Source organism: Hyperolius riggenbachi, chromosome 7, assembly GCF_040937935.1.
Source record: "Hyperolius riggenbachi isolate aHypRig1 chromosome 7, aHypRig1.pri, whole genome shotgun sequence".
Lineage (NCBI taxonomy): Eukaryota > Metazoa > Chordata > Amphibia > Anura > Hyperoliidae > Hyperolius > Hyperolius riggenbachi.
In genome coordinates, this window is record NC_090652.1 from 293,906,201 (window position 1) to 293,918,728 (window position 12,528).

The window sequence follows — 12,528 nt, forward strand, 5'->3', positions numbered from 1 at the left end:
TACCATAGTCATATGTCCATTATAGTCTAGGACCAATTTTCCTTTGCCCCAATTTGTCTTTACTGTAGTGGTTCTACCGAAACATGTATTTGCATTGTTGGATGTTTACATTTTATATGAATTTTTGAGCCATCCTGTCTTATGAACTGGCGCCCACTTTTGTCTCCTTTTATACTTTGCACAGCGTCATGGAAAATAATGACACTATATGCATAAAGTGAAAAATCCATCTGTACCGGTAATGTTCTGTTCCACCAGGTGATGAGCAGAGCCGGCTGCGGAATGCCTTATTCACGTGCTGCAAGACTGGAGATTGTGAGACCGCTAAACTGCTGCTGGGTAGTCTCCTTCCTGGCGTTTCCTCCTCCCCCTTGGCCACTGAGTCTATGAGCGGTCTGGTGAACGAGCGCCTTCCGGTAGAGCGCCGCACTCTCCTTCATGTGGCTGCAGCAGCTGGACACGGAGGCGTGGCCTGTCTACTAATGGATGCTGGCTGGGACCCGGCGCTCAGGTAATACACCTCTACTCCGCCTCCTCATTACACGCCTGTTAAAGTGGACCTGAACTCTTGCACAGGACAGAAGGAATACCTAGAGAAATGCACCCTGTATGTATCAGACTTTTTTTTTTAAAACAAAAAGTTTATTGCTCAGGATTTTGCATTTTACAAGGTGTATATATGTATGTAGATAAATCTTAAAGGTATATGCATGGCTGTATTACAGGTATAGGGTAAGTAGTACATTAAGAAGTTGCAGTTGTCCATTGGTAGGAGAACAATAGAAGATATAAACTTTATAGGGGATAACAAATCAGGGCATGCGAATGAAGGTCAACAAACCTTGTGAGATAGACAGAGACATAACCCGTGTCCTTAATTCCAATTCTTAAGCTGGCCATACACTAGGCCGATTCCCCGCCGATCGACAGCAGATTCCATCACTGGGATCGAATCTGCTGTCACATCGTTCACGCTACACGCTAAATTTTGATCTATTTCGTCCCGAAATAGATCGATCGCTCCGTGCGGGTAATTACCGTCGATCGCCCGCTGGTAGGGAGAGCGTCGTTAGCGGTGTTCGAGTGCCCGACGACCGACGCAATAGAGCGGCAATACATTACCTGCTCCGCCGGCGCGACTCCCCCTGGTCACCGCTGCTCCGTCTCCGCTCTGGTCTGGTCTCCGGCATGCTTCACTTCTTCCTGCCCGGCAGGAAGTTTAAACAGTAGAGGGCGCTCTACTGTTTAAACTTCCTGCCGGGCAGGAAGAAGTGAAGCATGCCGGACCCGGAGACCAGACCAGAGTGGAGAAGACAGCGGAGACCTGGGAAGTTGCGCCAGCGGAGCAGGTAATGTATGCGGGGGGGGGGGGGGGGGAGCGGCAGCACCACCACCTCCACAGATTGTGAACGGTTTTAGGCTGAAATCGGTTCACAATCTGTTTGCAGTAAAGGTGGCCATACGTTCCCTCTCTGATCAGATTCGATAAGAGAGAGATCTATCTGTTGGTCGAATCTGATGGCAAATCGACTAGTGTATGGCTACCTTTAGTGTTGAGAATACATGCATTACCGATTTTTCCACCTGTCCCAAACCAAGTGAAACTTCTTGCTTGAACCTCTGTGCAAATACACAAGCTTTTTTTATGGAATGGCATTGCTTACTCTTTTAACCCAGTTTCCGAAAGAGGGCGCTCCTGGGGATAACCATCTGAGTGCCACTTCCTGTCTGGCCATGAAGAGCATTTCAGATAGAAAGGTTTTTAACGAGTTGTCAAGGGCCTCGTTTTGTATTACACCAAGGAGGCAGAGAATAGGGTCAGAATTCAGGGGGCAGCCCATCTTATTATGTAGGAACTTGGTGATTTGAGCGTATGTATCAGACTTTAGCATTGCTTTAAAGGGAACCCGAGGTGAGAAGGATTTGGAGGCTGCCATATTTATTTCCTTTTAAACAATACCAGTTGCCTGGAAGCCCTGCTGACCCTCTGCCTCTAATACTTGTAGCCATACACCCTGAACAAGCATATGCAGATAAGGTTCTCTGACTAAGCTGACTCAGGTTTTACTGGATTAGCCATGTGCTTGTTCCAGGGTTTTGACAGACACTACTTATGCCAGAAGATCAACAGGGCTGCCAGGCAACTGGAATTGTTTACAAAGAAATAAATATGAAAGCCCCCATATAACTCTCACCTCAGGTTCCCTTTAAGCAGGGGCGTAACTAGACATCACTGCCCCCCCCCCCACCCCCTGCGAAACTTTGGATGGAGCCCCCCCAGCCCCCTCGCTTTCTGCACAGGAAAACTGAGGACCAATGTGTTTTCCTTATGCAGATAAAAACACTTAGACTTCAAGTAAATGTCGGCATTCTATGCTACCCCCAGATCTACTTACCTGGGGCTTCCTCCAGCCCCTTGCAGCCGACAAGTCCCTCGTTGCAGCTCTGCTCCCAGTACATACATACACACACAGCCATATTATTTTACTACATGAGAGAACATGCTATATGGAAGAACAACAATGACATGCTGAACATAAGATATAGTATTTACTGTAACTTTGGCAAACATTCAGAATGTCACTGATTGATACACTTATTATGGGATCTTGGACTCCATGTGAGACAACAAGCTCTTAATGAAGCAGCAACAGTAAGACATCAATCTCCACTCCACTGTGTTGTAAAAGTAATCAGAGCCATAAGGTCATTAGCCCATGTGATAAGAATCTAGGAATCCTTTTCAGAATGATTGCTGAAAAGGGAAAGTCTACAACTTTTTTTCAAAATGTGACTCCTTTGTTTGTAAGGTTGTACAGGAAGTCATCAGAACTTTGCAGCAGTGAGAGACAGATGTTTTTTACGAATCCTAGGGAGCAGGGACAGAGTGCAAATTCCAAAGTGTGTGTGAGTCCTTATCTGTGTTGTGGACACATGCAGTCAATATAAGAATGGTGAGGGAGCAGAATACGTTTTTTCTCTCCATGCCCTTAGTTGTGGCTTCTGGGCCCCCCTGCGGAGGCATCCCTTGCAGGGTCTATTGTTACGCCCCTGCCTTTAAAGCGGACCCAAACCAAACATTTTTTTAATTAAAAATATTTAATTGCACCACTCTGACACATACAAAGATAAATAAACACTCCTTCAAACCTATGATCATTTCAGTGCATGCTTTTCACCCTTCTCTTTTCATAGCTAGGATTATACTAGGGGTAGCCATTAGCAATTCCTCCATTGCCAGACATCATCTACTCCACCAGTTTGCCGGAAAAATCCCGGCAATTTGAAAGGAAGGGAGGGGTTCCTCCAATAAATATAAAATATTTTATATTTGTCATCATGCAGCTGAAAAAAGGCTGCTATTCATTATTATAATTTAGAAAATAGATTTTATTTCTAAAATCTTGTATTTTTAATTTGGGTCCATTTTAAGGATTTACAGAAGAAGTCCACCACGCCTTGTCTTCTATTGTAGAGACAGAAAGCTGCATTGACTGAGAACGGATGAGTGGTGGATGAGTTAGAGCAGTGTGCAGAGTACGGATAGCACCCAACTATCAGCCTTGGAATCGTTTTACTTCCTCCTCTTGTTTCGTCACTGGCTGAAATATCCTGTCTCTTCCAGGGACTCCTCCGCACAGACCCCGTATTCTGTATCGGCAGATAAGCGCACCAGGAACAGCTTCCGGAAATACCGGGAGGACCACCCAGACAAATACGACTACAGCAAGTCCCAGGTGACTATCTGCATGGAGCTTGTGTGTTCCAATATATTTGATCAATAAATACATTTTTTTCACACTGGTGGTTAGTCAAGCACCTTCTTGTGAGTGGCCTATAGGACATTGGTGCTCTAACCGGGACTGGTTTTCCCACAGTGGTAAAATCCATTGTATTAAGAAGTTTTGTCCTTTATTCTCCTTCCCCAGCTAATTCTCCTTTTTATCCCCAGACCCATTAACCTCCCTGGCGTTGTGATTATTTCACGATTTTAGGGTCTAAAAGCCGTGCAATTTTTTTCACATGCTTTTAGGCCTTGAAAGCAGAAAAAAAAAATTACACTGCAGTGATATCTGCGGCAGCCCTGTACTTACCTCCCTGGGATCACGATCCAGCACTGCAATTCTCTTCCCATCCACCGTGTGACGCTGTACCCCTATAGTGAGATTGCAATCTGTCGTCATGACGATAAACGGCTATCTCACCTATGGGATCCAGAGCCTCTGAGGCCCGGAATCCTGGAGGAGATTAGTTGCAAAGCCCGCTGCGCATAAGGGTCTGTACAGACCTTCCGGGGCTACCCAGAGTCAGGTTCAGGGTTACCACTCCTGGCTTCTTTTTTCCACCCCAAGCCTGACTCGGGGTTACCACCAAGGAGGTTAAAGTGGATCCGAGATAAACTTTTACTCACTGCATAATTGTGTTCCTTTCATATAGTTTATAGGGCATTCCTCAAGCCAAATACTTTTTTTGTTTTGTTTTAATACCCTAATTACTAAACAAGCCTCACCCACCACTCCTTTTGTGCCTTGGTACTATAGCAAGGGCTTATGGGATCTCAGTCTGGGCAGGACGAGGAGGAGGTTACTAGCCATTGATTTCAGAGGCAGAGGGGAGGAGGAAAGGGGACTGGATTTACACACAGGCAAGCTGATAGCATCTCCAGCCCTCAGCCTGTGACAATGTGACAAACCGCACATGGCTGCCCTCATTGTATCACAGGAATAAATAATCACAAATTGTTGAAGCTGTTTGCAGCTAGATATGCTGTGTAAACTATCTAAGCTTTAGATAAGATATATAGACAGAGTAGTTGTTATAGTTAGTTTTTCATCTCGGATCCGCTTTAATAAGTTTGTGTGTTCTTCCCATGTTTGCTACACTCACATAAGAATATATGGGAGAGTATTCTCCCAAAGATATTCAATATTTTATCTTCAATGGGTAGTCCACCACACCCGCCTGACAATCTCTTTTGTCATAGGACGACCATTAAACCAGTTCAGGAAGCTGATGAAGAGTAGGGTTTCATCCTTCAGGATAAATTCTCTAATGCCTTCCGCCAGCCGGGGATCCAAACCACCTTGCAAGCGGACGAGGAGTTGCTAAAGGAGGAAACCCCTCTCTTGTTATCACTGTAGTTGAATCCTTTCTATTTGGAATTTGGAAAACTGATATATAAGAGCTCGATGCTAAACCATTAAGCACACTCTATTCAAATTGCAAATCGTCTTGCTTTTATTGTATTAGATTTCCTAACAGTGTAACATGTGATCGACCAGTACCAGCTGCTGGTAGTAGATAGGAGACAAAGGTTCTCACAGTCCTTCAAATACCCGCTAGTGACTGGTCATATTAGCCGTATGAGGGCTAGAGTCTTTAGTTCAAGATCATGTGTCTCTTAAAGGACACCCGAGGCGACAATAAACTAATGAAATAAACAATTGTATCTATCTCCCTTCTCCTAAAAATGACTTTTTAAGATATTCCTCAGTTTTATTTTATGGTTAAATCTACTTTTTATGTTTTAACTGTTTGTTTTATTGATTTTGCTCAATGACCCATTCATTGAAGTATGCTAGAGCTAACATCTATGAACTTTTGGCCCTTTTTATCTCTTTCCTGCTCTCAGAAGCAATTTTCAGCTAGGAAAGTGTTTTATAGTTAGAATTTCTTGTCAGTGAGGGTCACACTGTAGTCACTTCCTGTCTGAGTCAGGACTGAGTCAGCCACTTACATACCTGTTATTTATCTACTTCAGGCAGAGAAAGAAAAAAAGGAACACAGCATACTGTAGTTATTTGTATGCTAGGCACTGTACATACCCATGTCTATCTCATCATGTCACAGGTCACTTCAGGTATCCTTTAAATCATAGTGGCTTAAAAGACACACAAAAAACAGCCTCTTCAATATGTACTGAGACGTGATTCTGATGTCAGATTCCAGGGCCGGTGCTGGAGGAGGTGGAGTCTCGCAGGGCGGAGAAGAAGCGCGCACAGAAAGCCCAGAAGAAGCAGAGAGAGAGGGAAGAGAAGGAGGAGAGGCTGAAGAAGGAGGCCGAGGAGGCTGAGAAGAAGAGATTTGCAGCACTGAGCGACCGTGAAAAGGTGAGTGGAGGGTAGTGATGCAAATCTGTACGCTGCTCAAAACTGAGCCCATCCAAATGATCAGGAAGTGAATATCATTGGCTCAGTCCCATACTGCGTACAGCTTTGAATTGATTGTGGAATTGACTTGCATCTCTCGCTGATGTTTAGTGATTTACGATGAAAGTCATTCTATTTATCATATCACAACTAAAATCTGCCAAGAGGGAGAGATTGCTTGTTTTGCTAATGCGGTTGTCTCTGCGCCATCAAAGACTTAAAGGGGAACGAAAGCCTAAACAAACATACTGTCATTAAGTTACATTAGTTATGTTAATTGAAATAGATGGGTAATATAATCTCATACCCACCCTGTTTTAAAAGAACAAGCAATTGTTTGTGATGTCATAGGGGCAGCCATCTTTTTGGTTGAAAGGGGGTGACAGGGAGCATGATACAGTTCCAACTGCCCTGTGTCCTAATCACCCCCTCCCAGCTGCATGCGCTAAGCTTCAAATCTCAAATTAAAAATTAAAAAAAAAAATTGCACTAAAACAGCAGAACGACAACAACATCATCAGAAATCCCATCATGCTTTGCACAGCATCAGAGGAAAAATGCCCGGGCAGCTAAAAATGAGACTTGGGTAACAAAAACAAAGTTCTGATGCTGTGAAACTGTTAAAGAAACACCAAGCATTTTCACTGCTGCTGAGTAGATTTTTAGGCTGGAGGTTCACTTTAAAGCTAACATGAGGATTATGGTCTTTCTGTTCAATTCACATTTCAGTTTAGGCCTGTGTGTTTTACCACAGGGCAAAGCAATGGAAATGCAAGTCAATTTTCCAAAACTGGCGACGCAAAGTCTGCAGGGTGTTACTGTATGACTTCCATGTTGATGCAGCAGCCGCGCAAGTCATTGCCGTCAATGGGCGATGCAGGAATTTCATCGATGGGAGCGTGGTGCGTTCTGCCCTACAGGAATCCCAGTGAAGTTCTTGCTGCCCAGCAGGGAGTATGTCACTGAGTGGGGGGGGCGGTGCTGTGCATTTTACCCTGTCGATGCACTTTGTCACATAGTCATATGTTTGTCATTTTTTGTGTTGGGATGGGAAGGGCAGCACGGTGGCGTAGTGGTTAGCGCTCTCACCTTGCAGCGCTGGATTGCCAGTTCGTATCCCAGCCAGGTCAACATCCTCAAGGAGTTTGTATGTTCCCCCTGTGTCTACGTGGGTTTCCTTCGGGCGCTCCGGTTTACTCTCACATCCCAAAAACATACAGATAAGTTAATTGGCTTCCCCCTAAAATTGGCCCTAGACTACAATACATACACTACACAGTTAGTGACAAGACAAACTCTGTACAGCACTGTGTAATATGTCGGCCCTATATAAATACATAAAATCAAATAAATAGATGTGGCAGGAGCATCACAGACCCACTGCAACGCAAAAAATAAGTATAAAACCAGCCTCCTTGTCAAAGGAAAAATGACGCAAATTAACAATTTTTTTTTTTAGTTTAAGAGAGAAATTGGTCTAATTGCCATTATCAGAGCTGCTGCTGCCATAGGGTCACCCTGAGCAATTGCCCTAGGCACTTCCTGTCCCTCCCCTAATTGGGTTTGCAGGGGACCCTGGATATTTTCTTGCAGTTTAGCGACTTGCCTGTCCCGGCTGGCATCTTTGTGCCCACCTCTGCATCTTCTCCATGACGTGTTGCGTGACATTCTGTAATAACATGCGGCGGGTCACTTAGAAGACCCGCCCCTGTGAGGATGAAGCCACAAATGCAGAGAGCAAAGGAGCAGCGCACCACCTGGGACAGTTGCGATATTGGCAAAAACTTTGCAGGTGCCCCAGGTAGCACAGTAAAGGTGGGGGGAGGGGGAGAGATCTGGAACCCTTGGCTTGGAAGTAAATTTGTTGCCTTGGGGGTCAGGGGGCTCCCCAGGTTACCTTTGCCCCAAGGCTCCTTTGCTAGAACCAGCTCTGACCATGCTCGTGTGTAGATTCATCTGATGGCAATGCAGTCACTTTTTAAAGAGAACCCGAGGTGGATTCTAAGAATGATATCCGCACACAGAGGCTGGGTCTGCCTATACAGCCCAGCCTCTGTTGCTATGTAATGACCCCCCAGGCCCTCTCTGCGCTCTGCTATGCCCCCATAAATCACAGCCGCGCTGCCGACACACAGAATGTCGCAGCAGGCTGTGTTTACCTATGTAGTGTCACTCTTGCCGCTCCCCCGCCTCCTGCATAGCTCCGGTCCCCGCCCTCCCCGCTGATTGGAGGGAAGGGACGCGGGCGGGGACCGGAGCTATGCAGGAGGCGGGGGAGCGGCGAGAGTGACACTACATAGGTAAACACAGCCTGCTGCCCGCTCTGAGTAGCCCACATAGCCAGGCTGAGGAAGGCACAGTTCCTCAGCGGCAGGAAAAATGCAGTCCTGCAGCCACATAAAGTTTTACTCTATGTGGCTGCTAAAAGGTTAACAAGCATTTATTGAAAACTATGACAATAACCTAACATATTGCCACTTTTATGGATGATATGAGAGGAGCGTAGCAGCTTTGTAAACCTGGGCTGTGGAGTGGAGTCGAGGAGTTGGAGCCATTTTGGGTACCTGGAGTCGGAGGTTTCATAAAATGAGGAGTCAGATGATTTTTGTACAGACTCCACAGCCCTGTTGTAAACTAGAATATAATCTGTAGTTTTAGAATGCCTTGTCAGCAGTCTTTCTCTACTTGCGCACCTTAGATTTTACTCCCCGAAAACGATAAATGGTGGTCATTTCATTCACTTTGAATGCAACAAGATGTGTAAACAAGATGGAAAACTTGTAGTAGGTACTATTGGCCATATAGATCTACAGCTGTATATGGAAGCCATGCCGTCTATTCAGGATTGTCTGACTGTTCTGCGATTACATTGATGTTCGGTAGTCTCCCGTCTGGTCTGCCCTGATTTATCTAGACCTGACCTCTTCCTGTTCCTCCACAGAGAGCTCTGGCTGCAGAACGGAGATTGGCTTTTCAGCTCAGCCTCAACAAAGACACTGCTGGGAGTGACGTCAGGTATTGTGATAACCAGCCTGGGATTACTGGGGGAAAGGGTGCATGGAGAGGGGGGGGGGGGGATTCTCGGACAAGGTGGCCGGTGGGGGCGTTTTAATGGAAATGACATGAGCTCTCTTGATTTGACTTTGGATCATCAATCGCTTGCTTTTTTTCTGGATCAGCTAGAGATAAGGCTGTATAGCTTTGTACTGCATACAGGTAGTCCTCAAGTTGTGAACACCTGATGTATGGACTGCTAATTACTTTGTCACCAATTCACATTTTGTTTGCCAGTGTCTATATTTGGTGTATACCATTGTCAGTATTCTGAACCCATGTTTGTTTCTTACTCTATACAGCCCCATGAAATATGTTGGTGCTTTATAAAGCAATAACATACAAAACGAGAGAGATTTCCAATAGCTCAGTCCTGAAGTGGTTAAAAAAAAATCCCTAATTCTGTATTCCTTAAAGGGAACCAGAGATGAACGATTCACACAAAATAAACATATCAGTTGATAGCTTGTAAAGAATAAATGCTCTACCTGATAATTTCGCAACTCTGGTGTGCCTTTTTGAGTGTTTTTTTATCCATTATTGCTCCAGGAAATATCCAATATGGCCGCCGGCTCATATATCTTCTGCTTCCAGGTTATAAACTGTTCTGGGTGTGCTGTCTAGCCTCCGAGACTATAGACAAGCAGGGCTGCTGCAGCAGGCTTTCATCTGTGTGCTTTCAACTTTATTATTCTGGTATGCTGTGTGGCTGCCTGTAGGAAGTGTCTCTCTGTCTCTCATAGAAATAGAACTGCATACAGTAGATAATGACTGGCTGCACAGTGCACACAGATACACTTGTGTGTGTCAGAGCTTCTTTCTCGGCAGCAGCAGCCCCTCCCATGTCAACAGCTCTGAGTAGGAAATGTGAGCCAGGAGGTGGCAGGCTTGGGCTTGAAAAGACTCCACAGAAGAGTGACTCAGCTATAATGATTCCAGGTCAAACCTCGACTGAATAGTCGGTGGATTCTTATCACAGTTGATAACAGATAGATTAGACTGAGAAGAATAAAACTAAAAGCAGGGTAGGTGTTTACTGTCATGTTACCACTGATAAATGTAATAAAATACATGAGGGTGCTTCGTCTCTGGTTCTCTTTAAGATATTTGTTCAAAAGTATATTTAAAGGACAACTATCGATGTAACAATGTTTTTTAAACTGGCACGAGAATAGCTTGTATAGGTGTTCTTAAGTACTGCTTTATATCTCCCCCTGCTTATCTCTTCCTTTAATGTTCTCAAATTCCTTTCATGGAGGGTTGTTGGATCAGGGCTCTAGTCAGTGAATCAGGAGGTGAGGGGGGAATCGCTCTCCCTACATCTGTTAACCCTGTGTGTACTTCTTTTCTTTTGCGGATGACAGGTCACAAGCTTAAAACTGTAGCTGTAGTTTTGCCTCTCTGAATAGCTCACGCAGAGAGCAAACACTAAGACTTTGAGGGTTGGCTGTCTGGGAAGAATAATGCACTATGTGCAGGGCTAGCAGGCTGAAATATGTATTGACGGTTACTGATCACTGGTGTTTCCGTGTCCTGCAGGCGGTGCTGGCTATGCGGAGAGTCTCTGCAAGGAAAGATGCCGTTTGAATACCTGGATTTCTCCTTCTGCTCCACCCGCTGCTTACATGAACATCGCCGGAGTCAGACCAGCAAGACTCAGCAGTAGTTGTGTGCTTCCTGAGAAGATGGCATATTCTGTCAGATGCAGAGTCTCTCTGCTGACACCACTATCTACCTCTCTCCTGACACGGCTCGCTGTAAAGACTGGCACACACATCCAATTCTGATTGGCCAATTTTACCGTTTTCATGTAGTTTGGGAGTTCACCTACACAATAAGCATGATTCACAAAGCTTTTTCACCTGTTTTCACCTTATCTATGTTACATTTGTAAGCTCACAAAGAGCAAAAATATAATATAAATAAGGTAAGATAAGTAATATTGAAATGAAGTTAATCAGGAACAACTTACTTTGAGTGATTATTTTGCTTGTAAATGTGCTGAAAGGTTATTTCTATTAATTAGGTGATAAATAAGACATTTATGAGAAGTTTTGTGAATAGAGCCCAATCTGTTTGTAGTGTTGGCCCTCCTGTTCCATGGATTTATAATTGGGCAATTAAAATTGAATGTGTGCACCAGGCTGTAGCTCATGTGAGAGGGCCAGAAGCCTTTACAAAGGATTCTGTAATTGGTTCTGCCTGTAATTTGACATGAATGTATCAGTATTCAGGTGCGTACACACGTCCAATTTTGATTGGGCAATTTTTTACCACCTCCAGGAAGTATCGGGGCCTACAGATTTTGGATACTATGAACAGCTTGTGCAGGTAAGCTGTCATACTACATGGAAGTGGTGAAATTGGCCAATCACAATTGGATGGGTGTATGCACCCTGACTGCGAAGCCATTTAGAAACATTGTAAAAGAACTGTGATCTCTATTTTTCACCACGGGTGCTGATGTCATTAGCTTCCAAAAGCTAATGATTAATTAAAGAGGAACTCCAGTGAAAATAATGTAATAAAAAAGTGCCTCATTTTTACAATAATTATGTATAAATGATTTAGTCAGTGTTTGCCCATTGTAAAATCTTTTAAATCCCTGATTTACATTCTGACATTTATTACATGGTGACATTTTTACTGCTGGCAGGTGATGTAGCTGCTGCTTGCTGATTTGGCAGTTGGAAACAGCTGTAAAAAGCTATTTCCCACAATGCAGCAAGGTTCACAGACAGGAAACTGCCAAGAGTACGTACTTTTCTTGTGGGAGGGGTTTCACTACAATATCAGTCATACAGCGCCCCCTGATGGTCTGTTTGTGAAAAGTAATAGATTTCTCATGTAAAAGTTATTCAAATCTGATCATCTTTATGCAAGACTCTAGTTCATTACCTGCTAGTTCTTGTTCCAAAAGCACTAAAGAAATGCTAAAGGAGGAGGTGCGTGGCCAGCCAGCTTAGCGGGGGTCGCCGCTGCTGACCGGAGGGGCTTGGATCAGCGTTGAGGGCACAGGCGGACTCCGGGGCATTGCAAGCCTCAGGTAAGTAAGGTGAACTAATTTTTGCTAAATACCTTAAGATTTCCTTTAAAGAGACTCTGAAGTCTAATAAAAATCATGTTTTTATAATAAAAAAAATCTCTTTAACATGATAGCCCTAACTAAAATGCAGCATCCCTGCGGCTGTAATCTAACTAAATCCCCCCCAAACTTCCCGGGGCACACTGCGGGGAGCGCTTTCAGCTGCAGCTCTGCCTCTACACATGTCCATCAGCGTGGTTTGCCAACTCCACCCACCCTTCTGTCTTCCTTCACTGAGAG

At 44.5% G+C, this 12,528-nt stretch overlaps 1 protein-coding gene across 3 annotated transcripts in view; it reads left to right on the forward strand.

Annotated features, from left to right (window-relative positions):
• The window catches only part of ANKZF1 (ankyrin repeat and zinc finger peptidyl tRNA hydrolase 1), a 43,060-nt gene extending 31,305 nt beyond the window's left edge, over positions 1–11,755 (forward strand). For all 3 annotated transcript variants that reach the window (XM_068245969.1, XM_068245970.1, XM_068245971.1), the window contains 5 exons: positions 259–511; positions 3,626–3,737; positions 5,943–6,110; positions 9,091–9,164; positions 10,743–11,755. In XM_068245969.1, coding sequence (XP_068102070.1) covers positions 259–511; positions 3,626–3,737; positions 5,943–6,110; positions 9,091–9,164; positions 10,743–10,869 — 734 coding nt within the window. In that variant the 3' untranslated portion in view covers positions 10,870–11,755. The remainder of the gene's footprint in view (positions 1–258; positions 512–3,625; positions 3,738–5,942; positions 6,111–9,090; positions 9,165–10,742) is intronic.
• Positions 11,756–12,528: the final 773 nt, after the last annotated feature.